The 27,509-nt window shown below is 42.8% G+C and overlaps 1 protein-coding gene across 1 annotated transcript in view; it reads left to right on the top strand.

Annotated features, from left to right (window-relative positions):
- The window catches only part of HS1BP3 (HCLS1 binding protein 3), a 51,754-nt gene extending 24,600 nt beyond the window's left edge, over window positions 1–27,154 (top strand). Inside the window, exons 5-7 of the mRNA XM_087775248.1 lie at window positions 15,328–15,479; window positions 15,982–16,117; window positions 25,381–27,154. Coding sequence (XP_087631374.1) covers window positions 15,328–15,479; window positions 15,982–16,117; window positions 25,381–25,609 — 517 coding nt within the window. The 3' untranslated portion in view covers window positions 25,610–27,154. The remainder of the gene's footprint in view (window positions 1–15,327; window positions 15,480–15,981; window positions 16,118–25,380) is intronic.
- Window positions 27,155–27,509: the final 355 nt, after the last annotated feature.

Below are 27,509 nucleotides of genomic sequence, written 5' to 3'. Positions count from 1 at the left end.
GATGGTCTGGAGTAAACTTGTCAAAATGTGTGTTCAGCTGCTCTGCCTTCTGGTCCTTCCTGGGCAGGGCTGTACTCCTGCCTCTCCTCAGGATGCCACTCCTCAGGCATACTCCCAGTCCTCAGCCGCTCATAAATTCACAACTGCCTTTTGGTCTAGCCAGGTACATTCATGACTTCCCCTCTGAATCCAGTAGGATCCATGCACAGGAGTAGAAACACTTGTCTGTCTGTCCTGATCAGCTGAGAGAGAGTGAAGGTGTCAAAACATCAAAGAAGAGGGAAGATACAGGTTATTTTTTCTTTAATGAAATTCAGATAGTTAAAACAATGAACAAGAAAAGAAAGAGTGAGCCTTGTTTTCGTAGCAGTGTGTGTATCCGTGCTCACAGCTGTGAAGCCTTCAGAGATTTAAACAGGCAGATCTTTATTTTCTGTCAGTTGTTGAGTCACAAGCTTAGGTTGCAAGGCATGCTCGACCGTCACTTTGCCAAGTGACACAAGTATTTGTCGCAATTCCAATCCAGCTGCTGTCAGATTGGCAACTTGCAAAATCCCAGTAAACAACCCCGTTGGTCTTCTACTGAAACATTTCTGACAGTTGAAATTTTTCTGAAAACCAAGGATATAGTCTGGTATAGTGTTCTTCCCCATCAAAGTGAGGAAAAAGAGGAAAAGGCAGCAAAAAGTGTGTGTTACCCATCTGGTTAAAGGATGAGCCTTGCTTACTTTTCATTAATTGTCTGCTCTCAATGCTTTTTTGGGGCAACATTATATTGTCAGTCCCGAGCTTTTTTTATGTTTATAGGTGCTTTGTGAGCGTTGTTTTCCTATGCAATGGGCTTTCCTTTCCTTTCTGCCTCCAATCCCATCTCCTCAGCACAGCTTCCCAAATGTTTCTTTACTGCAAATCTTGCTGTCCTCCCGCAGGTGGAAGGTTGAGGGTGACTGAAAGAAAACAATTGAAAGTAAAACCATGTTTAGCTATTGAATCTCACAGAATCATCCGTATTTGTTCTGTGTTATGTCTTCTGAGTGGTTGCTCTTGGAATATGTTTTCATTGGGAGGATGCTACCAAGGCCTGGGTGGCTCCAAGTGGTGAAACTGAGAACCTTTTCTAGCTGTGCTTTCCATCCAGGGGAATCGAGTTGGATGTGTGAAGGACTCAGCCCTCTTCTCTCATTGCTGTTCCGTGGTAGTGCTAACTGAATGTAAGTGCATTCAGGAAACCTGAGGTTTTCTGGTACTCCTGGGCTTGTAGTTGGCACAGGTTACATCTATAAGCACTCCTTCAGGAGAGCATATTTGACAGGTGGTTGCAAAAACCCTTCTGCTCTGTCCACTTCTGGCAATCAGAAAGAACTGCACCTTGGGATCAGAGCTAGGGCATGCAGACTGTCAGCAAGGTTTGGAGAGGAGTGCATGCATAACTTACAGATTTAAACTTGGCTGCTCTGTGTTTTCTTTTATTCTGGAAATAGTCACTTCCCTGACCTAAGGAAACTCGTGAGAGTCCTCCCCTGTGCCAGCATTATCCTTATCTGCATTCATATTTCCTGGTCTAGTGTTGGGTTTTTGGTCCCATAAGATATGCAGTCATTATTTCCCCAGGTTTTATGTTGCATGTTGAAGCAATTGCCTTGGTTAAACTTCAGTGATGAGTTTCTGTCATGGCTGGCTTGAGTGATTCCAGTACATACACAGCTGGAACATGAGGATCCTTTGGGAAGGAGTTTAAGTAATTATTTTAATGTGCTTCATTTTCTTTCTGATTAGAACACTGAAAATACTTTAATGGGTTTTATAAATAGTAAATTTGTGTTTATACCATCATCCTAAACCCAAAGGACTGCAAATAACTCTATATGCTGTGTAGTATTATAGCTGTGTATGCCACCCAGCAATGCTTTTAAGCAGAACACAAATGTAACTACATCTGGGGTAAAATGCAGCAAGGACTTAATAGCTTAGTGCAACACTTCATTGCAGCATTGGACAGTAAGTGAAGAACACGTAATTCAACTGGAAATGCAAGGGGGATTGCACTGATGTAAATGTAAATACCTAGCTTGGAATTTGACCAGCTTGCTGAAGTAGATATATCTGCTTTTAAGAAAGATGTCACAGGATTTTAATGAACTTCGTTCATTGTTTACAATGTATTAAAGCAATAAAACTTACTACACACTTTTCTGTACGTAGAAGAATTGTAGAGCCAAGTAATGTCAGGAAACTGGAATGAAATACCATTGCCACTAGCTGGCACCAGCTTTCAAATAATTCCCATAGTCCTCTGAGTGAACTCTCAGCTTTTGATTTTCCCATCCTATTTAACAGCAATGTGCGGTCATTTGTAGCAGTGCAGAACTAAACAGCGATGAAGGCATGCAGAAGCTGCCGTGAGCCATTCTGCAGGCGTATTAAGCAAGTCCTTAGTTAACTGAGGCAGATTCGTAGGAGGCAGGAGATCCTTTAGAAGGGGTACAGGATAAATTTACAACTACACAGAATCAAAAGTGTCTTTTTTTTTTTACTTCTGCTTTGGAAGAGGATTGAACATGATGTAATTGGGCAGATTTAAACATGTTTTGTTTCATGGACTTTGCAATAATAGGATGACTCAAGTCCTTAATTAGAATAAAAAAGCATTACCTCATCGATTAGCCTGCTCCTTTCACCAAGGCACAGGAAATCTTTAATCGGCAGATCCGGGGAACTGCTTGTAGATGAGACAGACTGCTAATGAGGGATGCATTCAGAGCTGCCCTGTTGTTTTTCTGTTCACCAAGTATAATAGAATTGTTTGCTCTAGAAGAAGCTGTCTGTGGGGTGAATGTGTGCTCAGTTTAAATCGAGATGGGAGACTCGCTTTTCCTTTGATCTAATGCTGTCAAGTTCCTAACTCAGCAGACAATAAAACCATTGTTCTCTTTTCCCCATGGACCTGCTGCAGAAGTTTCTGTCTTGGTTTCAAAGGATCAAAGAATTGGCTTTTGGAAAACCATTTTTGGAAGTGATCTGTAAAACCTTGCCAAAAATGCATGAATTGGCTATTATAACTATGGGCTGGTACTAATTAACACACCTGGGGATCACATCCTCTTGCTACTGCCCCTTGCAGCATTTGGCCAGATCTGGAGTCATCTGAAGTGCCAGCGAAAGGAGAAATGTTCTTAAGGACTGACACACATCTGGGACTCAGCAGCTCTTCATTCTGCACTTGAATTTCTCAGGTTGCATCTTGGATACAGTACTTAAAAATTAGATCTCTCCATTATTGCTTTGGTAAAAGGAATAAAACTGATTTCATAGGTCTGCCTGGGGAAAAGTTTCCCTTTGCACAGAAATGTGGCATTCAGGTCATTGTTAATGGCAATTGTCATTGAAGTGAAAGAAATGCTTTCTATTACTTTCCATAAATTTCAGGTAAGACTCAAAACCTTTCTTTCCATATTGCCTGAGATGCCCAGTCATGTCCAGATCATAAGGGGTAGTAAGATTTATCATCACAGTGAAATACGCAGCTGTGCTTGGGTGATATGACTGTCACTAAACTAGTAAATAAAATCGGACAGGAACTGTAGTCTTGCTCTGTGCCAACTAGGATAAGTAGCTCCTGTCCAACAGCTAAATCCTTCCGCTCCCCAGAGCAAGCTGGCCACGTCCAAAACAAGAAGGGCCCTGAGCTTGTCCTGATCCCTAAACTACGTCCAGGCGTCATTTGGGAAGGCAATAATTAGCCGGGGCCAAATTCATGCCAGGAAGCATGCTAAAAACTCACAAGAAGGACATTGTGTGCTATTATCTCAGCCCAAGCCCTGACTACGTTTATTTGCTAGTATAGATGTTGGCTTTTTGTTGTCAACAGGACAGCCTGAAGAAGGTGCACATTTAGGGGTCAGAATTGGAGCCATTGGGGTCCTGTAACAAGGGTTTCTCTTGCTGAGTGTATGTCTGGCACTTAAGGATGCTCCGTGAGCAGAAAACACCAAGGACATTTTGCAGCAAGTATTTAGCTGGCTGCTGTGGTTCCTGTCAGCTAGCACTCTTTCGGGTGATGGTGGGTAGAGGTCAGGAGCTAGCCCAGGACTGGATGGGTGCAGCCAGCCTGTTTTGGCGTACAGCAGAGTTCAGCCATGTGGGAGTGAGCCATGGTGTGTCAGTTGGCTAGGAAAAGATCTTGACTTGGGTTTTTGCTAGTATAGGCTATTCTCTGACCTCTGCTTTCTGAACCATGATTTTCTGTAATAACTGCTACTTATTTGGCATGATACACAAACTGGTCAGAGCGGCTTGGATGGAAGATTTCCAGGCTTCTCTCTGCCTTGCTTTATTGCTTTTTGTCTTTAATAGCATCCGAGGCATTCTTGAAGGCATCATTAAACACAAAACATGTGTCATGCCCTCAAAACCACCTTACAACATTATCTAGACCCATTTGCTAAAGACATCTCATTTTTCATCTGTGTGATCGGTTATCTGCCAGCATAGGCTGTTTCTGTGTATGTCTCGTCCTGGAAACTTGTTTCCGAGTCATCTTTCTCATCTTGGCCATGAGTGACAGAGCCACAGCTCCAACTGTTCCTGTAATATGAAGAAAAGCAAATGCGTTCTTAAGAGGCTCCTGAGGGCTAACCCTCTCTTCCTCCCTCAGGAGCTGTTACAGCAAACCCTGACCTCACTGGAGTTGTTTTTACTTGTTCAGTGGTGCTGCCAAGAGATGAGGGCAGTGCCACACAATGTGGGATGCACAAACAGGAAGGAGAAGCACATGGGCCAGAGCTGCTGGCCGAGGTCTCAGGGGAATTAGTTTCAATTCTTCGTTCCAAAGACATCCTGTTTAGGCTACAGACAGCTCACTTCTGGTTTTCAGGACCACGTTTCATTCCTGACCTGTAAAAGAAGGAGATGTAACCCATCCTGTCGTATCCCTCACTCTCGTGGAGGAACTTGCTTGGTCTGACAGTCGTTTGCCAGCTGTTGGCAGCACAGCACCATTGCTCACGGGAGGAGAGCCATCGTGGTGCTGTTGTGCGCTACAAGACAGATGCTACTGATGGATATTGTGAAGGATGCTGAGGTATCCTTAAACCCTACAGACAAATGGACAACATTGCAAAGGACAGTCTCCTTTCTGCTTATCTGTTCTTCCTGCGAGGGGCTGGTACCCAGGACCCCTCGCAAGGACCATTTCCAAAAGGTGACGTGGAGAAGACTGCTTCAAGTTTGCCTCTGTACACAGTCCTCTGGCAGTATCTCATCAGGTTTTGCTCCTTCCAACACCACCCCATGCCTTTGTTCTGTGCCCAAAGCATGCCATAAGGACTCTCCATTTCAGGCTATGACTTTGCAGAGCTGTAGCACAACCCTCACATTATTTCAAGCACTTTGAACTGAAAATCAGATGCAGAATAAATAACAATTCCAGGACACCACACAGAGCAAGGGAAGACCAAGGCCAAGTGTTTTATAGTATGGACACAGTCCTGCCCCAGCCCTCTTGTTCAGCAGGGTAGGTGTGTGTGCTGCCTCCGGTGCTCATGGCACCTCTGCTATGGAATTCTGCCAGTCGTGGGAAGGGAGGCACCCTCAAAACCCTTCCCTTCCTTGGAGAGACCACAGGCAGCTGTGGTGGGTTGGCGCTGGCCGGATGCCAGGGTCCCACCAAAGCCACTCTATCACTCCCCCTCCTCAGTTGGACAGGGGAGAAAAATATAACGAAAAGCTCGTGGGTCAAGATAAGAACAGGGAGAGATCATTTACCAATTACCGTCACGGCAAAACAGACTCGACTTGGGGAAAATTAATTTAATTTGTTACCAATCAAAACCAGAGTAGGATAATGAGAAATAAAATCCAAATCTTAAAACACCTTCCCCCCACCCCTCTCTTCTTCCCGGGCTCAACTTTACTCCCTATTTTCTCTACCTCCTCCCCTCCAGGACCGCAGGGGGACGGGGAATGGGGGTTGCGGTCAGTTCATCACGCGTTGTCTCTGCCGCTCCCTCCTCTCCAGGGGGAGGACTCCTCACACTCCTCCCCTGCTCCACCGTGGGGTCCCTCCCACGGCAGACAGTCCTCCACAAGCTTCTCCAACATGAGTCCTTCCCACGGGCTGCAGTTCTTCACGAACTGCTCCAGCGTGGGTCCCTTCCACGGGGTGCAGTCCTTCAGGAACAGACTGCTCCAGCGTGGGCCCCCCATGGGGTCACAAGTCGTGCCAGCAAACCTGCTCCAGCCTGGGCTCCTCTCTCCACAGGGTCACAGCATCCTTCAGGCATCCCCCTGCTCTGGTGTGGGGTCCTCCATGGGCTGCAGGTGGATATCTGCTCTCCATGGGCTGTAGGGGGACAGCCTGCCTCACCATGGTCTTCACCACAGGCTGCAGGGGAATCTCTGCTCTGGCGCCTGGAGCACCTCCTCCTGCTCCTTCTTCACTGACCTTGGTGTCTGCAGGGTTGTTTCTCTCACATATTCTCACTCCTGTCTCTGGCTGCTGTTCTGCCGCAGGTTTTTTTTTCCCCCCTTCTTAAATATGTTATCACAGAGGTGCTACCGGTGTCTTGCTTAGGAGGGAGAGTTTTGTGTCTCTGGTGCTCCCTGGTGTGACTGTTCCTACAGTCTGACCTCCAGCAGCGTCTGCAACATCAGAAGTGGAATTGCTTTGTGCAATAGGTATATCCATGGCCTGGGGAATATTTCACCCAGAGCAATTTTATCTTGCCTCTGTTAAAAAAAATCAACACGAGAAACCTCTAGGCAGGAAAGCTGCATTTTCTTTTTATGGAAGAGGTTTTGATCTCGTGATCAGCAGGAGAGGCAGCAGCTGGAGCATGGGGCTGTGTCTGCAACAGAGGTATCATTTAGCTCTGACAATGTCTCACTGTGTCCTTCGCTATTTTATTTCCTGTGGAGCCATCTCTGTGTTGCGGTGAGAGATTTGTTTTACTCACAGTGCAGCCAAAAAGAAAAAAGTGATCTCTCTGAACAGCAAGAAGTGAGGGAGGGAAGACAGCAGGGGACCAGGCTCGGCCCCACCTTCTCTCCTCAGGCCATATCATGGAGCAGTCGAGACTGTTTTTGAAGCAGTCTGCTTCTGAGTGCAAATCCTGCTTGGCTGCTGCTGGAATCTGCTCACTGCCTTGGTAACCAGCCCTTCTCTGGCTTTTCATAAGCTTTCTAGATGTGGTGTGACAGGTATGTCAGGCAAAATTTTAGACTGGAACATCACTTGTAGTTTGCTAAAGGTTTTCTGTAGGTTGGGGGTGGGACTGAGCAGGTACCAGGCAAAAAAAAGAAGGGCACCTTTCAGACAGAGTTTTACACAGAGCCTCTAGTATTAGAGAGGCCAGAGGTTTTGTGATGCAAGCATCCTCTCTTGTAACGTTACCTATTTGAGGCTTTTCTGTTCACAGGTAGATAAAAACTAGAGTTGTGCCCGCAGTCTGTGTTCTTGTACCCGTTCTGCTTTTGGATGCGGTGAGGAGGGAATTGACGTGAGGCAGCGGCACGGGGGAAGTGGTCTCCTCCTAAGGAGCACAACATGAGGCCGGGAGGCTGTCAACATAGGTGGCAGGAGATGGTGCTGGATATGATAGCATTCTGTTTGTGAGGAGGTAAAGATTAGGTAACAGAAAATTAAAACCTTGCAAAGCAGATGTGGAACAGTCAGGCTGCCTGTCCTTGGGAGGAGGCACCAAGCAGTTGCAGGTCCTGCTGATTTGACTTTACCAAGACCTGTAGTGACAGGACGAGGGGCAATGGTTTTAAACTGAAAGAGGGTAGGTTTAAATTGGACATAAGGAAGAAATTTTTTACGATAGGGGTGGTGAGACACAGGAGCGGCTTGCCCAGAGAAGTTGTGGATGCCCCATCATTAGAAGGGTTCAAGGCCAGGCTGGATGGGGCTTTGAGCAACCTGGTCTAATGAAAGATGTCCCTGCCCATGGCAGGGGGGTTGGACTAGGTGATCTTCAAAGGTCCCTTCCAACCCAAACCATTCTGTGACTCTATGGTTCTATGTTTTAGAGGTGTGAGTGCCAAATACTTCAGGAAATGAGGCATCAACTATTCATGTGTTCAGTGCTTTTTCAGAAATTGTTCAAATACATCTAACAAGAAGCTACAGTGGTATGTTCATGCATGTATTTGGCTTTTTTCACCATTTCAGTGTTGAAGGAACGAATCGCTTCTCCAAAAACTGTTGCTGTTTGCATTTGTCGCTTTTACTTGCTATTTGAAAGAATTCTTACCAGAACATTGAATACTTTCAGTACCATCAGTTCCCTATTTGTGAGGCCTTTTTTTGTGTTTGCTCCTGAATCTGTTCAGCATGTGGCAGATAACATGCTCACCAGCTAGTTTTTTTCACACCTTGCTTGTTTCAGCTTGGTTGACTTTGATTGTGAAGCTGCTCAGGGCGTTTTGTGAAGAACGTCTCATAAAGGGACAATGTTGGCAGGTTGATTTCATTACAGTTGTCGTATTTATATTCTTGTTGCACATTTTATTGCTGAGTTATACTGCATGTAGACATCATTTTACAGGCATGCAACAGAGTACTCACCCAAGAATTTGCTGTCTTTGGAGCTACAGACCTGTAACAATTATTAATTAGTGTAAGGGAATGAATTTTTTTCTTGAGTGTAATTTTTATAGGGTCAAAACATAAAGCTAGGGTCTATTCCTGAAAGTAACTCCATTAGCTTGGATAGTGACCTTAAAAGAAATAGATCAAGGAACAATGTCTGGCAGAGTTTATTAAGTTGAAACTGTTTTTTTTCCTGATAAAGCTTCCCTTCTTCAGAAAGATTTTACGTTTAAGATTTAACATTAATTTTACCTTTTATTGCAAACTGACTGGTAAATATCCGTGTTTATTTTTGGTGGTTAGCAGTTAATTCTGGTTATCATTTGTGATTAGCTTCAACCTCTTCCCTTTCTCTACCTTTACTAACTTGCCTACTGTTACCCCTGCTTAATTTCATCCTTTTTTTCCTTACCCTCCTTTCTGCATTTTCCCACTTTCCCATTGCAGCTTCCTGTTTCTCCTTCAGTTACAGCCCGTGGTCTTTTGCAAAAGCATAATTTGACCAACAATAATAATCTTTAGAGTTAAAGCAGAAAGAGTCCAGAAGAGAGGTCTGGAGGGTAAGAGGTACATGATGCGGATGCGGGGGGAGAAGAGGGCTGAAGATGATGAGGAGGCCTCATTGTCAGTCTGGAGGATAAGGCAATACTGCAGATCCTGGAGGTGGAGGAAGAAGGTACCTAATACTGGCCAGAAATTTGGGGAAATGGATTGAGGAGGGATGAAAAAGAGAAAGAGGATTATATTAGGCAGAAATTGCAAGGACTAGGAATAGGGAAAATAGAAGGTGCTCCAGAAGAGGGAAGCAGAGCAAAAATCAATGTTTCTCTCCCTTTATCAATTTGAAATCAAGTCCTACCAAACATACAAATAGAGAAAGAGAAGTAGGGGCATAATAAAAGCTGGTATACACCAAGCCCCGATGCTGCCATCATCATGCTTCCCTTGTAGCTCTTTTACTAATTCATAAACTGAACAGCAAGACATAATATTCTCTCCTCCTCGCCTCACTAAAGCCATGGAGAAGAACCAAAAAGAGAGCTTTCTGGTTTCATCCGTCCTTGCTTGAAGCATCTGAGTAACTAAGTTAATGCAGAGATATCTCAGGCTCGCTCTCTACAGAGCAGATACTTGCAAGGCTGCAATGAGATCCCTGTCCACCCGCGCTGCAGGATAGGACCTTCCATTGTCCTGGGCCTGCTTTGGAAGAAAATGGTGGGAAGCCTCAGGACTGCTATGCCAATCCTTGGATAAGATACCATTACTAACCAAGCCTGTAGGCTCATAAAAAGAAAACAGCAGCATGATTCTGGCAAGACTTTAGTATTGAATGCTCTTTTAATTACTTATTGATTATATCTGATTATCTGCCTTTCTTTAACTTTACCAAGCATCAAGGCAATGCTCACCAGCCCATGCTTCTTTGTGTTGTACTTTTCTAACTTTTCTAATTTCTAAAATAGCTTTATTTTTATGCCTTTGTAACCTCCCTAAAGTTCTAAAATGAGTAGTTACATCCAGGGTGCAGAAAGATGCCTGGCCAGTTTTTTCAAAAACACGTTAGTGCATGTTATCTCGTATTGCATATTTGAAAATGTGCATCATTAACGTGAGCATTAGGGTAAGAACTATTTCACTGTTGTGGAAGTTATTTAGTTGAAAACTTTTTAGGAAATGTTTCTGTATTGTGATTATTGGTAATGAGCTGTATACTAAGTAAAAGTTGGCCATCTATGGTCTTGTTGTCTGTTTTCGAATTATATTGAAAAAAGATATAATCAGGAAGCTTAAGGACAGATTATAAAAAAGGCTTCGCTTTTTTTAGGAAGAACAGGTCCTTCTGGGTGCTGAGCCCTTCAGAAAAATCTCTCCACAAAAGCAGGTCCCTAGATGGGAGCTGAAATCTTGAAAGTCTATTTCTTCAGGCTTTCTTTCCATCTGTTGCTCAGCTGGAACAATAGTCCAAGGCTGGCCTAATCTGGGGGCTGCAGCAGGAAAAACTTTGCCTGCAATTGAATGCTCCTCTTCCGAATGATTTCTGCAAATAGGAGATTTATTCCATCTATTATGCATTATCTTATTCTGGGATGTGCCAGGGCCATTTAAAACACTGCACGTTACTGTGATGTCCACAAGAAAAAGATTACTGTGCGAGGTAAAATATCCCTGCGGCCAGCGCTTGTCACGGTTGCTTAATGCTTAGCAGTCAGGCTGTGTTGAGCTGACGGGCTTAGAATTTCTATTCAGCATCCCTTGCCCAGAGCGGATGAGAATGACCCCTTTTGTCCTGCCTGTTATCATCAGGCAGCTTTGGAAAATGAGCACTGTTGAATGAAAAGAAAGTGGCAGATGACATTTTGTTTTCTGCATGAACTAGTGTATAGGTTCTTTGTTTTTCAGAAATGGTATTGAAGAAGATGTGCTAATATTGCTGCTATTTTAGCAGTAGTTCTTTTGTTCAAGCCTGAACATAGATTTGTGGGAGTTGGGGTGTCCATTTATATTAGTGAGCTCTTTCCTTGTAAAATCCCATGGATACCTAAAATATGAACATGTATATTCTAAATAAGTCTTTTTTAATATTACTGTAACATTCCTTTCCTGGAGCATAATCTTATTTCTATGAAAAAGAGATGGTCATATTTTCAGAATAATAAGTTCTGAATATTTTTGTCTGTGTTCTGAGATTACACTTACTCTGAATAATGACACACGCTTACTCTGAATAATTACACTCACTATTTTAACCCAGTAGTGAGCATGGGTTAGGGACTCCTGTCTGTATTGAGCATGGTAGACATGCCCTTTGATTTAAGCTATGTGTCACCAAGCGTTAGGTCTGGAGATCCAATATTTCAAAATACAGCTATCACCCATACAAGCCTGGAAATCTTCTGACTTTGGAGTGTCTGAGTCATCCTCGTCGCTGTTTTCTACAGCTGACCATAAAGCTTTTCTGCATTATTGATGTGCCAGTGAGACATGGAGGCTGCCAAACGAGTGACCTATATTGTGTCTGTAAACAGTAACATGAGAATTGCGCTCACAAAATGGGTTATGTTTGAAAGTGAGTGTCTTCTGCGTACAGGGTTTTGTTGACATTTTCATGGGTGATTTGAGAATCATTTGGGAGCCAGGAGCCTCAGCTGGATTTTCAAGTGTGCCAGCAGCCTGGCTAGGTGGATTAATATACCCTAATTTTTGATTATCCAGTTTTGGTCCATGGCCGTTAGGAGGCTAGTCTTTATCTACAGTCACTTATGAGGCAGTTTGGCACCTTTTCGAGTCAGAGCAGAAGATGGTAGTGTTATTTGAGTCATTCTCACCATGCTCCATGTATAAAAGTCAGTGAGCTCAACTGGGTGAATAGGTTCAGCTGACCAAGGGTAACACCATCTTTAGAGCTGGTTTGGTTTTTGTTACGATTTTTAAAATTCACTAGAGTGATGTTCCAAGGTTCACTTGTTTCAGCAACAAATAGCAATGACATGGGTTATCTTCTGCCAGCTGGATGCAGGTAGTTTCAAAATGCCAGATGCCAAGGTTGCGAGTGTGATGTATGAAGAAAGTGGTAATGAAGTGCAGGGCTTGAGTACAGTAATACTGTGTGAGATGAAATGTTTCTTCATTTCTGTCTTCCCAAAAGCCTCTGCATCCCTGCACCAGCGTACTGCACCCTGGCACATCCTGATCATCCAATTAACTCTCCTTGCAGCTTCTCCTCTTGCATGCCTACCGGCATGTGGCTTCACAATCAGCTCAGTTCCAGCTAAGTGCCTGGTCCCCTGCTTATGGGGAGGTAGCAGGAATATATAGAGAGGGGATGAGCGGGCAGGCAGACACAAACTCAGGCCAGCTGAAGCTGATTGTGAAACCAGAACGTCAGACAGGCTCCGAAACTTCTTACACACCCTTTCTCACCCATAAAACCTCTGGCCAGCAGTGCACAGCCTGGACTGGCACAGCTAAATACAGAACCGTGGGAATCCTGTTTCCCAGTTAGAGACTGACCTCAACGGAGTCCGTGTATGGATATGCTGGAATTACTTGGCATTCCAACTGTGGTTTCCTTAGGAGGGCAGTGAGGGGAAACAACTTGAAGGCAGAAAAACAACTTCTTCATGTTCCGACTGGTAGCAGTCAAGCCCTGGGGGTTTGGCCCCGTGCCCTGTAACTGCCAGTGGAGTCCCCTGGCAAAACAGAACACGAGCCAGTGTAAGTGGGCTGGTTTGATGGCTAGACTAAACAGAGGGTTATTACCAGGACCTTTCAGTTCAATTAATTTTGTTTTACATGCTGTTCTTTATGACACTCTCTATGGTTTTCTTCCCTTTCTTTGGTATTTCCCACCATTCTGGTACTCTTTGCTGCAAATACTTTAGCTAACTATTAGTAAACTCCTTGTTAACTTCACTGGGGTGGAGACCTGTTGCTTGGAAATGTATTGGCTCATGTCTGTAAGTACCTGTGGCATAACAGGCTCTTATGTATCAGGAGAGCTGTTACAACCCTCTGAATGGGCAAGGGATCTTGTCAAAGACTTCTTGGCATACTGTAGATTGGCAAATCCTCATCTATTTTGTCATTCACTTAAAGAATATTTTGCAAGGCATGAATTATGCAAATAAAGGTTGCCCCTTCCCCAGTAGATTGGATTTGTGTTTACTAATTCTATTTTTAATCAATTTGTCAGCTCTGAAAGTCTCAGTCTTACTGTTCTGTTTTTATTGTTAAATATAATGGCTCTCATTTTTTACCTTTTCCTTTAATACTTAGGTTCATTTGAGTGATAGATTTCTTACCACAGTTAATAAAGCACTGAATTTGAGTTGGTGTAGAAATCCTGGATGAAAGCTGTCTGGCTTGTACGTATTATAACTTTAGATTTTGTCAGGTTTTGGAAGAAGGCTCTTTCACAAATGCTTCAGTTTGAGGCAGTTCCTTGGAGCTGACCTTTCAAAAGTAGCTCAAATTTAGAAGTCACTTGAGGCATATCCATAATGAATATAAATGTGAAAAAAATAAAGCCATGGAAGTTTCCCTTGCTTCAAAAAGGTTTGTATCATAAATAGTTCAGCAAATTAGTTGCTGACAACTGCAGATACCTTTAGTATATTGAATAGGGTATATTTCCAAATAAGGCCCTATTGAAGTTCTGCATGAGGCTTGCTCTTAGGCCTCTAAAGCGCAGCATTTCCCATTGCTAAGAGATGAAGTGGTGGTAGCAAGGTAATATCATCCATGAGTTCTATTTTGGTGATAATAAACTTGTGAAAATAACTGGAAGCAACTGGACTCCACTCTTCTGTGTGCAGCTGTAACTGGAAGAGGATTTTACAAGATTCTTTAATGTAGTTGGAATGTATATGTAATCTTTTGACCTTGTTCTTAGTTTTTGATGACTATGGCATGTTAAGTGCAGATAATTGGGTTTGCTTGAGGCTGAAACCTGACCTGCTCTCTGCAAAGGAGATCAGATCTTCTATTGTAGGAGGCACTCAGAGGGGCTACCTTAGGAATTGCAAGGCCATGACTGCTAAGAGTAAGGATCTCTGAAATATAGCAGTTTCTTAGGAAGGACATACTGTCCTAAGGAATGCTTCTCTTTCAGCTCAGTTTGAATTGGACTTTTCATGCAAAAGTTTTTGTCCTGTTCTCTACATTTTCTTTTTTATGCCATCTGCTTAGCCTCATAACTCAAGCTGCCCTACTGTGAAAGCTGCCTTGTAGCTTCGGCTAGTGGAACATGACTCCTAGATATGAGAGCATGAGGCACACGCTTTTCACTGTTCTTGGAAGGGGATTCAGCTCTCCTTGTTTAAGCCAGGTGCAAATGAGGCCTGTAATCCAAACTAGTTTTTAGCTTCCTTCTCCAGCCGGGGGAGAGGACACGATCTGCAGAGATATATTGCATCCAAATATCAGTGTTCAAAATAGATGGGATTAGTTGTCCTATGGTGATGTCTATCTCTTTCCACTGAGTTGAGAAGAAGCCTAAAAATTAACTTTGTCTCACTGTCAAATTTTTAGAAGACTAATTTTAGAGGAAGAATCCTGTCCTTGGTTCAAGAAAGTACTAAGTGACATTTGTAAATTCTGCAAATAGCTGTCTGTCCAACCAAGTATCTTCCAGTCCCTGCTTGCTTCAACTTAAAGGTGATGTAGTCTTCATATCACGCCTCTTCTGAGGAGGATGAGGGGAGTGTCTAACACCTTTATGAAAGGAGTATGGAGCAGTCAAAAACAGCAGCAAACACTGGCAAGGAAATGGAGCCAAAGAGATTTTAAAAAAACCTGTCCAACAGGATCAGTGTGATGGTCCAGCCTGCACGTTGTTTTTCAAGCCATCCCTTTTCCGTCTGTCTATGACAGTGTTGCTGGAACTGCTCTTCTTTCTTATTTTAAGCTTTCTGTGTGGGAGGAGTAAAACTGCTTAAAACAAATGTGAGTGAGTGTTAGTTTGCACAGTGCAGCACTTTTAGCCCTGCTCTTCCAGTTCCCATTGGGTTCCTTGATAGTTCTTAAGAATACAAAACATGAGTACAGGTAGAGTATGTCAGACCAACGGTCCCTCCAGCTCAATATCCTGTTCCTGCCAGTGACTAACAGATGCCTATGTACCTTTCTCTAATCTTTTCCCAGCCTCCATCTATTTTCAGCTTATGAGACTTTCTAGCCATAAATCTTTCTTGTTAAATGAGGAATTGCAGCTGACTTTCTTGTCTCTTATGTTTTAGAACTAAAAAAACAAAGAAGGCATCTGCTTCTCCAACCAAGGAAGAGAAGCCCAGATTAACCATTTTTGAAGAGGAAGTAGATCCAGATGAAGGACTCTTTGGCCCAGAAAAAGATTTCTCATCAATTGGTCCGAGGAAGAAGATGAAAGAGAGTAAATCTGTTCTATATTTGTATATACACAGATTGTTTTATCTAAAGCACGTGCTTAACAGAGCTTTTAAAATGTAGTGATACAGAATATACAGACTAAATAATGACTTGGGAATGTTAAAGCAAATCTTCAGCTGGGGCAGAATCATCTAGAATCATTCAGAAAGAATAAATAAGACCTGTAGTTCCCATAGCTGTTCAGTATTGACATTTTGGGCTGGGATATTATAGGTCTGCGGGACCTGGCTGTCCCACAGTCACTCATGCCACGTTAACAAGAGTAATGTGACCTACTTCTGAGTGCAAGAAGAAAGCAGATTTACCAAGTCCTGAGAGTGCAGAGTATCACTGCACTCTGTGGACTGGAAGTCCTTGTAAAAAACCAATTGTCTACATCATCTTTTTTTTTCAGCCCAGTAGCCAGATTTACTAGCTAGTGATAATGCAGGTATTGTGTTATATAGCATGATTTAACCACAGCATTTTCTGGTTCCTCTTTCTAGATCTGAAGTTATTTGAAGATCCAGACCTTGGTGGCGTGGTAAGACTGGGTGACTCACTACTGCTGCCAGCTGCCTGTAAGAACAGGGAGTATGTGCTGAACATGGATCCTGAGGAGGACACTGAAAAACTGCTGAGGTACACATCTCAAATTTGTCATGTAGGATGAAGGTGATTTGAGGAGTTATTTAGACCTCAAAAGAGATGAATTTGAGGGCAAAGCTTAAATAATTTGGATGCTGTGAATCAATATTTGTATTTACAAGCAAAAGGTAAGATTTGTGTCACAGAGCTTCGAAATCAAACACATTAAAAAGGAAATTAGGAAGACCCTCTGAGAAAGGTAGGGTGCAAGGTATTATTCTGTGACTCAAAAGGAAAGGTCTTGAAGGCCCAAGGCATGCCATCTCGTCCTTGTTTTCTGACATGACACTCCTGCTTTCTGCAAGCGATCCATAGGGGGTGAAAACTGACCTCCATTATGAAAAGTGAGAAACAAAGCCCAGAAACAAGGAGGTATTCAGCTTCAGTAAGCTGAAGTCAGGGGCTCTTGCCACAAGAGGAATGGTTTTCTGCTGGTGGCTCACAGATCTCCATGCACACTTCCAGGAGGAATCCCATGCACACCTCCACAGCTCATTATAATCTCTATCACCCTGCATTTAATTTTTAATCTAGTGGAAAGGAGGGCTGGAGCTCAGAGTTACAGGGGTGAATAACATACTTGCTCTTACACTTACCTGCCCCATTGACCAGCATCACCAGGGAATCTGTGCTGCAGTAAAGGGTCAAATTCATGCCGTCTGGATCTCGGCCTGGCATCTGAATGATGAGTGCTAATTCTTGCCAGCCAGCTCCTGTGAGGATGTATGATTTCTGCAGCAGGTACTAAACCCAGGAGAGACAATCTGTGTGTGGTTTCAAACCTCTCCTGACACAGGTAGTTTTGCAGCTATTGCTTTCTACGTATGCAAAAGTGCTAGCTATCTCAGCAGTAATACCTGACTTAATTTAAACAAAGGTTAAATTGGGTTGGGTGCCATCTCCCAGCTGAAACCAGGACAACATCCTAACAGCCCACCTGATGTTTATAGAAGCTGATGGGGCAGGACATAACCTGATTTAGTGCTGTGGTATATTGGGAGCAAACACATATGTGCTTGCAATATTTTCCTGTTTGCTTTCTCCTTTGCTAGAAATCTCAGCATACAGCGCTTGATCCAGATTGTTGATATGGTTAGAAGTGAAGTGCCTGTTTTAATGCAGTCCTTGCATTATTATCCACTACTGGAGAGAGCTTCTCCATCTGTCATGTTAATGTCCTTTGGATTATATGTTTTCTCTTCCTCTGTGGCAGAGAAAGGTCTCTGAAGTCTACTCCAAGACCAATAGACCATGCTTTCAGATCAGTTCAGGGTCATCAGTGTTATCAGCACACACATCTGTGTGTGGAAACCCATGGGAAAAGATCCCATTTCTTTTAAATTCCAGTAGTTTTCATTTATTCTTGAATTGTCCCAGCACTTTCAGTAGTTGACAAGTCATCGAGATCCAGTTGGAAATTGGATGTAATGAAGCAGAAAATCATGCCAGTGGTCCAATGGGAAAGTGTCTATGGGAATCCAGAAGCAACTCCTGGCTGTGCAAGAGGTATAGGCAGATAGGTCAGGATCTGTTGACCTGTTCAGGTGCCTAACACCCGCTGAAATCCCCCTGATAAACCTAGTTCACAGTGTTATCTGCACATCATAGCGAGCTGGTGGACTGAATGCAAGGCAACTGGGGGTAAAGGAGAAGCTGTTAAAGGGGCGAAGAGGAGTGGCAGTGCTGTTTTAACCTAGTAGAATACTTCACCTCGCCTCTATGTAAATTTATTGCAGTCACCTGAAATCCTGTAACTGAACTTTCTCAAGTGGTTATGCACAATGCACTTTGTTTTCTGTTCATCTGGAAGCCTTAGCAGAACTGTCAGGTCTCATAAATGTAGAGGCAGCATTCAAATCATCTCCCACCTTCCCTTACCACCAGACTGGTGTTACATGGGTTTGCAGGGCAGTGTCACAGTCTCTTTTCCAGGCAGTGACCCTTTGTGGTGAGAGGAAATGTTCAACGTGAGCTGAACCCTGCCATCTCTCCGGCATGGGGGCTTGAGCACATTTTGAGGCCTAAGAATAAATCTTGCCTTTGCCCTGCAGATGTTGGCAATCCCTCTCCCTTCCCAAAGGGGACTGAAGAAATCTCTCCCTAGCCCTAGTAGGAGCTGTGACAACCCTTTCCTTTAGTGGGCTAGAGCTGGCTAAGCTACCAAAGGAAAACTGGCAAACATCTTGGTCTGTTGGACATACTCTGTTATACCATACAGAAAATTTGCCTGGACACATTTTATCAAGACCTAAGACCGGCCTGAGCTATGATGCACCAGCAGGTCTGTGGTAGGTCCAGAAACCTAGACATGTTCACTGTACACAGATGGATTAGCTGAATAATACAGATGTGGTAGCTCTTAACTTACGTAGTGTACATTTGCATGTACCACATCGTCTGCTCGCATGCACGTGGTATATCTGGGACGTGTCTGACTTACTTGAAAACGTACTTTCCAGTGAACCATGGGCAGAGATAGAAGAGCACTGCCTAAGGCAGAGAAAGGCAGAATTTTCTTCTTCCAAAGGGGAGATGGGAAAAAGATGATGTTCAGAGCAGAACACAGGAGCAAACAAGTCCTTCGTGATCTTTCTGGTACCTGAGTGGTTGTAGCAGCAGTAGCACCACAGCGCTGTCACCACAGCAGTGAATCCCTAGCAGTGACTTCTAACTCTTGAGGAAAAGACTGTTATGGAGACAAATGAGTCTGCAAAATGTGCGTGGGCTGTGCTTGTCACAACATGAGGGAGAAGAGAATATGATAAACGTTCTCATTGCAAACTGAAGACTCTGCTCTCTGTGGATACCTGCTCAAATGAAATGAGAATTAGTATTTTAAATAGAATCACCTACATTACATTAACAAGTGTTGAGCTTTGAGAAGAACCAATTGCTTTGTAAGTGTAATGCAAGATTTCTTTTTATGGCAAAATACCCATGTCCATTCAAACAAGTATCTTCCCTCTTCCTGTCCATTGACCAGCCTTTTAGCGGGTACTAATTTATTGGCTTACCAACAAATATTAAGTGATGGTGATGGAGAAACTAGGTGAGCTACCTCACTCTAGCCACTGGCATTGTACACTAGGTCTGCCATAATACATCGGTGAGGTGCCTGTTGAGCACTGTACTTGCATGTTCTTCCGGAACTTGTGGAAAAGACATAAATTGCTGTGGTAGGAACCAGCAAGGTCAAGTCCCATCATGTTGCCATCAGGAAAAAAGGAGCACATCATACTCTTCCTTCATGGGATGTGCTTTGAGAAAGGGAGGGATAGGTAACCAAGTCTTTTTGGCTCTTTGCCACAGGGATACGGAGGAACCCAGGCTCTTCCAAGAAGTCCTGGGTCCCGTTGCTTTTGACTCTTCCAAGGTGCAAGGTGACCAGCTGCTGTGAGATGAAAGGGTAGCTGGTCAACCCTTTCCCAGATGTTAAAAGAATTATCCTTGGGAGTGGATTTAGGACCAGGCTTCTCTTTTCTCCTGTCATTTTCCTGGGTCACGTCATACCATATAAAGATTCCTTCTGGATGCATTCAGCCATTTACCTCCACTCTCAAAGCTCCTCTTCAGGTCTAATTTCCATTTAAGCTAGAGACAGAAGTCAACTTCTGCAGAAATCGGTATCCTGCAAACTCTCCCATCATGGAATCTCATGTCTTATTTTCTCATCTCCATCCACTCAGTGGCCACAGATGTACAAATTAAGTTTTCACGCAGCAGGACTGCAGTCGACCTCTTCTGCCTCATTAATCTAAATTTTGCCTGCCTGGTGTGATGGATCAGGTTTTTGTGGAAAACCAGTGCTAGAATTGATCCTGTGAATGTAGCAGCAGCTCTGTGGGCCCACAGAATTACATAAATTATCACATACCCTAGCCTGAAATAATTATCGCAGTTCTCTGAGAAGCTTTTTAGGAGAGATTTAATTAACTTCACCTTTGATAATGAGTAGGGAGTTGAACTGGAAGGAAGCAGCCGTCAGCATAAGATTTGTCTTTTTCCAGTGCTGAGAATCATGTCAGCGGCGGGATCCCACTTCTGCTGCCCTGTGATGGTAGACCTGGTGTATTCTTTCTTAGGCTTACGCTGATCTAAGACTGATGGTGTCGAATGCTATTAGACTTTCTCCAGCTCCAGAACAAGGTGACGGTACGCAGCTGCCTGCTGGGAATGGTCCCTGTCCTGCGCCAGCTCTGAGTTGTGCCTGCGAGTTTTCTGGAGGAGGGCTAACTTGTCCCAGACCAAAGCTGTGTCAGTGGTTCTTCTAGCATTTCAACAGTACAGACTCTGACATTCCAGTATCCAGATATATTTCCTGGCACTGGTTAAAGTATCAGTATGAATTTACCTGCAGTGGATTGCAAGGGAAAGCAGGAGGGCAGATACCCCCTATGGAGCCCCCTGTGCTTTGCACTCCTGTGGTTAACTCCGGCCTGTATAATTTCCACGGGCCTTGTTAGACATCATACTGCCTGTACTGACCATAGCAGACGTGATGGTCAACAGATACTTCGAAGTTTCCTGCCTATTTTTGGGCACAAGTCTTTTCCCAAGTCATATATGTGATATTACACCTCTCCCCTAAGGTATCTCTTGTACTTGGAACTAACACCAGACAAAATGAAGGCACCGATAATAAGATAGGGAAAGATAAAAGTCTATTCTGCAAGAACTGCTGTGAGTTGCAGAACCTAGCTTCAAACATGATCCTTTTGGGTACTTTAGCAAATTATGCAAGTCTTTTTGTCTCTTGCTTTCATTACTGATTCTCCTCATTAGAGCATTCCCAGCAAGCAGAGGTCACTGTCCCCATCCTGCTGGATGCCATACATGCACATAGTCATTCCTGTCCCAAAGATCTTGTCCGGATAGACAGGACAGAGTTCCGAGAAGTGGCATCTAAAATGTTGATGTTCTGATGTCAGCTGCGTCTGTCTCCAAGTCAGAACTCGTTTACTCTCTTGAAGTCCACATGCTAGCAGTCATATCATAGGGCTTTGTGACAGTATTTCTTCAGTAAGGGTTTTGATTGCTTTCTGTGTCTGGAAACAAAGAGATTTTCCACCAATAGAGTCCATGAATCAGCACAACAGTATGGCAGGAATTTTAAACAATGTGGCGCTGCTTTTCCATTACAGAAAAAGAAAGAGACTAATTAGGGAATGATTAATTACATGGATTCGGTGCCTGATTGTCTATAAAAAGATGGGGGGTGGGGGCGGGAAGGTTCTTCTTTTAATCGCCTTGTTATTTCAGAATAGTTGCTTGAGTTTTTTCTTCCTCCTCCTGGTCTGAAGTTAAATATGGTGGTAGTTATGCACTGTAACAATTCATTTGCTTCTCAAGAAATAGAAGTCCTTGTTTCTATCTCTGCCTGAGGCATTTTGCATTTTACCTCTGTAGTTTTCCAAAGACAGTTGTGTCTCACATGATCAAATGGCAGTGGATCAAACAGTTTGTCTATCACTGCAGCACTGAAAAGCAGGTTTTGAGACAAAGACCACATATTATCTGCTGTGTTCTCTGTAAAAGACTTCTGTCTAACCAAGGTCTTTAAAAAATCCAGGACAAAAAAAGGAGATTTACATGATCAGCTTCCAGACTTTGAAAAGTCATATCCTGCAGAATTTTTGGCCTAAAAGCACACTACCAAAAAAACACCCACCCCACTCCCCCCCCCAAAAAAAACCCACAACATACTGGACTGCATCTTTTGGGGGTATTTTATGACTGTGCTGAGTGGTTTTGTTGCTGTGGTTAGTACAGAAATTAATATAGAGCCACACAGGAGTAGAGAATTCAGGAAGCTGTACCATCTGATCAGGTTAACAAGCTGTATTTACTGCTGCCCCTGCTGGGCAGTGCACCTAGTTCTCAGGCAGTGCACTGAGTTCAAAATCATGCTTCCTCCATACGATCTGTGTGTATACATATGTATTGTTCATCTGGTTATTATGGCTTCTGTTACTTATGACCCAAACTTTATGAAATGGACACTGATTCATTCAGTATTTGTTTATGCCAAGGAGGGAGGCATCAGATCAGCTAAAGAAAGCTAGGCTTCAGAAATACCAGCCCTAACATGTTTTGTTTATTACACAGCAAAGAGAACAAGAACATGTCTTGGCAATGTGATCACAGGTGTGATATCTCTCGGATATCAGAATTTGCAGCAAACAAAAATGCCTGAGCTTAAATTAAATTAATTTCTTCTATGTAGATGAGGAATTCAGAAGGAAAGAATACACTGACAAGGTGTTTTGTAAGTTAGGTGGGAGATACTACCCACAGGGAATCATGGAAACTAAGAGACATCAGAAATCTTCCTATCTAAATAAAAGAAAATATAATCTCCAGAATTACTTGGGGCATAAAATTTGAGGTAACAGCAGGAGCTGCCTGCTGAAATACAAAGTCCACAAGGTAGAGTTCAAGGTGCAGAGCTCTGAGACAGTGGCCCAGCTCTGTCCATCAGTTGGTCTGCTTAATTATTTCCTAGTTTTAGATATTAGTGTTCAGGCAGTTGATTTTACAAGATTAACCTTGGTTAAAACTGATCTTTTTTAGATTCCCTTTGGGAGTCATAAGAAGATCTGACTTCTAGAATGGTTTTATCTTAAAGGGTTCTGACCATCTATACGGCAGAAAATTCAGGCTAATCTTGTTCACTTTATAGCCAGTTCATGGTGAGTGTACTTTGTTTCAGCCTGGACAACGCAGTCATAAGTTCCTCACAGCTTTTAATAAGGGTGAACATAAAAAAGAAACCCTTGAAATTATGTATTTTTTCTTAATAGTAGTGGGATCCTTAGCTGATGGTGCTGGAGCTCTTTAGTATCTGTGGTTTTAACATTCAAACAATATGCACTAGGGATGGAGCAATGAAGTGTCTCAGATACATTGATTCTTCTGTTGATCATGTTCCCCATGGTCCTGGCCAATTACCCAAATAAGTCACTTCGCAAATTATGGAAAGGCTCAGCTTTGCTTTACTGCCTACTTTATTTAAACTGTCGGCAGATAGGCCCCACCAATTGTTCTGCCCTGTGGTAGAGGCATTTACTGTATCTCTGCTAAAGCTACCAGTGAACAAAGAGAGAAAGGGAGAAATCACAGTCCCATTTAGTCAACAGAAGTTATTCCAGTGGCTTCGCAGGGGTCTGGATGACACCACACCCCCCAAGATGGCCTCATTGCCTGGCAGTGAGGAAGATATAAATTACGAAAGACAAATGAGTGGAAGGACCAAAAAATGCCTGACATTCATGAGTTGAGACTCATTTGTGCTCCAGGGACTGCCTACCTCTGAGGCTTGTAGAAGAACAGACTAAAAAGGCGCCTTCCTTAGACTCCCTGCATGGTATCCTGTTCCAGTGAGTGGACCTGCTTGAGAGCTGCTCCAACAAACCCCTTCCAGTCACCAGAGGCTCAAACAAGGAGCTTCAGAGAATCTTCCCAGAGAGAAACAGCTGTTGTCTGTTCCCTTAGTCACGTCTCCATTTGCTCCTTGCCATTCACCACGAGATGGTTACAGGTGCTGTGACCAACAGAGAGCATCCAGCCCACCCTCCTGGATGGAGGGACTGCCACCTCTTGATGTAGTGCTCTAGCAGAGACAGAGGATGGGCTGCACATGTGTGTCCAACTTCTTTCCTGTTTAAGAATCACTTGTCCAGACTTTCTTATCCTCACAAGTCCTCTGAGAGTGAACTAAGTAAAACTATTTGAAGGGGATTTTAGCACCGAAGAAAATTCCAGTCCCTTTAGAATAACTCCTGCACCTTAATTTTGTATCCTAGTTAATTTGTAGCTTCCCTGTCAAGCCACCCTTTGGCTGAGGCAGTTTTACTGCTGGCACTGTTACAGCCCAATGGGCTGATTCGGTTGATACTGAAGTTTGGTAACAACAGTTTTTATATCAGTGCTTGTAAACAACTAAATAGTTAAATCATTTCACTGCCTAAGACACTACAGTCGTAGAGTAAGTGTGTCATGCTAAAGCTGGGGTTTGGCAAGGAGATACCTACATATTAACAAACCTGCTGTTCCTCTTCATCTTTGGCTCCTGATCCCTCATGTAAAAGTTTTTGCTTGCACTTCTTATGCTTTCACTTTCTTGATTTTGTATGCTACAGTTAGGGATGAAGCCTTTTGGAAGTCATGTATTTTGTAAGCATATGTGAGATATGCATTTTATCAGGGGCTTCACTTTTGTAGCTGATGATCTGCATGGATTGCTGGTTGGGTTTTGACTGCTTAACAATTATTTATCAATTAAGCCTTTGGGAAATTAACAACTGTGCTTACTCCTTATGGTATTTTCTTTGACCGTTGTGCTCAGAGGACCAAAACAAGAGGCTGTTTTGATTCAGAGCAGAAATCACTGTGGCCTGTAAAGACTTCTCTAGCTATGCTAACTTTTACTTTGCCATCTCTGCTATATCTTGTAGAGATGTGATGCATCACAGCCTTCTTTCAGTTTCCTTCACATATTCACTTTCCAAAGGCAGCTACCTCCTGGAGTCACAAGACTATTTGTTAAAAGGGTGCTCTCAAAATCTTTCAACAGCTTTGATGGGAACAGAGTTGGGCACACACAGCATGCTCTGTCTTTTGATAAGGTCAAACAATCCAGGTAGAAAACATACTTGACTGTTTCAGGTGTTTTGGGATATTTCACTAGGAAATAGGACTATTTCCTAGTGAAACAGTCACCAAAAAAGAGTTGTATACATTCACAGATTGCAAAACTCCTTCAGTTTCTTGGAAACAAATGTAAATATAATATTTTTAAAGCCATTAGATTTTCCAGTTTCTCTTGACTCAGTTTCAGTCTTGGGGGTGGGAATGAAGAGGAAGCAGAGCTGAATGTGAAAAATGTTACTATCCCATGAAAATTTCTGAGCTCTTGAGGAAGCAAACCATCCTGTCATAGATCAAAAGCTTTTTTTTCCTCAAACTAAAATCAAGTTCTTTTTATTTTGATAATTGCAAATTGTTTTTAATTTAGACATTTGAAAACATGCTGTAAAATTAATTAACTTGCACGGTGAACTGAAAAATCACATTATAAAAAGACAGTTCTTATTTTGGTAACATTGAAGCTTTTATGGAAAGCTCTCCCTAAAAGAGAAATTCATCAAAGTTGGTCCTTTCCTGCAGAAAGTTTTATTTTGCAAGAATGCATCTTCTTACAAAACAAAAAGCAGTTCAGAAATTCCCAAAACGTTACGGATGTTTTCTTCTCATTCCAGAGTTGAAGATGATTTAGAGAAACTCTTGAAAGTAACCTCCAAACCAAAACCTAAGGTACCATCAAAACCACCATTGCCTCAGAAGCCAGCAGTTGCCCCCAGGAACACTAATTCATCTCCACTGGCAAAGCCAAAGGAAAACAGGATTCAGACAATGAATGAAGTGGACATTCTGCAGTACATCCAGGAAAATGAATCTATTGACAACGAAGACACGAGTCTTTTTTGAACATACATATTTTTAAAATGTAATGATGCCTTCTTAGCCTAAACTCCCAGTGACCTCAAGTGATGGTAGCAAGAATTGACCAGATCTCTTTACTGTCACAGTGCTCATTTGTGTGCCATCATACAGAGAGCAGCAAGTTTGACTAGCAGAGGCTCAACATGATGTTTTCAAAACAGTGTAGTTGTGGTATAACGTTGCCTTAGATTTTCAGGGTTTTACAGGCAATGTGGACAAGGACATAGCACTACAGATTGTCTACTACTATTTTAGTATCAACACAGGACAGTTTCGGCCAGTTCAGTTCTGATTGAAGATGGTAAGTGTATTGCACACATGACAACTGTGAATAGTGTCCAGCAAATGGTCTGAGGCAGGACAGGATGCTGTTCCTGGCATTTTAGACAGTGTATTTCAGCTCACTGGAAGGGTCATTTTCCTTTTACCCTGTGCATTTTTGTAGCAGCCCTTTCCTCCCTGACTGGTATTTCAGTAATTTATAACCAGGAACTGTTAAGTATAGGTAGCAGTTCCTCTGTAGTTCAGAGAAACACTGAAATCCCAGCTAAGCCTGACAATCTGCTGCCTTTGTTGTTGCACAAATGCCAACTTGTAAGAGAACTTGTAGGACTGCAAACACTAGACGCTATGCATCTCTAGCCCCTGGGGAGAACAGCAAATGACTGAAGATGACTAAGAGTGCAGCTCCAGACATATGCAGAGGTTGCAGTGTGTAGGAGGTTTGGATGCTGTAGGACTCTTGTGAACCTACTTAAGATTCACAAGGGCTGATTTTTTCCAGCCAAGTCTTCCTGGGCTTCCACTGTAGTTAGTGGAGAGAAAGAGATTTCTCCAGGAGGTGATTCAGTGCAGGTGTCCTAATGGAGGAACTCTGAATTGCCCTCTGGAGTCATTCACTCTCTCTTTCTCCTTCCGTTCTCCCAGAACTTAAAGAAGAAGCCATGGTGATTAATTCCACTAAGCTAAAATGAGTTTTTTGATAAAACAGTGGTCTGTTCATAACTATGGCAATGGTTAAAACAAGGGAGGACAAACTTGGGATTATCCAGAGGAAAAAACAGGAAGAAAATATACTGGAGAAATTTTAATATGCAGGAAAAGAAAAACGTGGTAGAACAGGCATTCCAGACTACCCCTCTTCTTCCCCACCTCAGGCACTCTGGTTGAACATGCTGAATTTACATCTAATGTGGATTGATATCTGCTGTCATGTAGAAAGAGATTCTGAACTCATTCCACGTGTGTTCTATCCAGATGTGAAGACAAGCTCCCCAGAGGGAAAATATTAATATATTTAAGCCATATCACTATACCCAAATTTGCCTTTCTAATATAGAACAAAATAAATAGAAAGCATTATATATATATATATTTTTAATAATGAAATTATCTCTATTAGTATTTCCTTTTTAAGCCAATGGAAAATATCATAAAGGTATTTTGGTTTGATGGGACAGATGAAACATAACCATTGGCTCTTGTCTATGTACAGTATGTTTCAGTATAATAAAACATTTTTCTAACCTGCAGGTGTTATTGTTATTGTTGTTCTCTAGGTTGTAGAGTAGCAGCAAATGGGAGTTAAAGGATGGATTCCATTTAAGGTACAAGGAGCGTTACACAGTGTTAAAGTGCATGCTCAGCTAAAACCTTGTGTAAATAAGTATGAAACCAAGAATGTAGCTACGCCCATCTTTCCTTTGAGAGCAGCTAAAGGTAAAACTATATATGGGCAAAGGTAGTACCTGATCTGGTCTGTTCTCACAGTGTCCTGGTACAATTAGGAAGCTTGTTTATCCCATCCTGCAAAAGGTGATTAAAAGCACTGAGGAGAAAATAAATGACTTGCCAGAGAGCAGGCAGACATTAGCAAGCAGGAGAA

The sequence above is a fragment of the Nipponia nippon genome, unplaced genomic scaffold (genome assembly GCF_047370975.1).
Source record: "Nipponia nippon isolate SJK-2023a ecotype South Korea unplaced genomic scaffold, ASM4737097v1 scaffold_4, whole genome shotgun sequence".
Classification (NCBI taxonomy): domain Eukaryota; kingdom Metazoa; phylum Chordata; class Aves; order Pelecaniformes; family Threskiornithidae; genus Nipponia; species Nipponia nippon.
The sequence above is the reverse complement of the archived record's forward strand: the minus strand, read 5'-3'. Positions and strand labels throughout refer to the sequence as shown.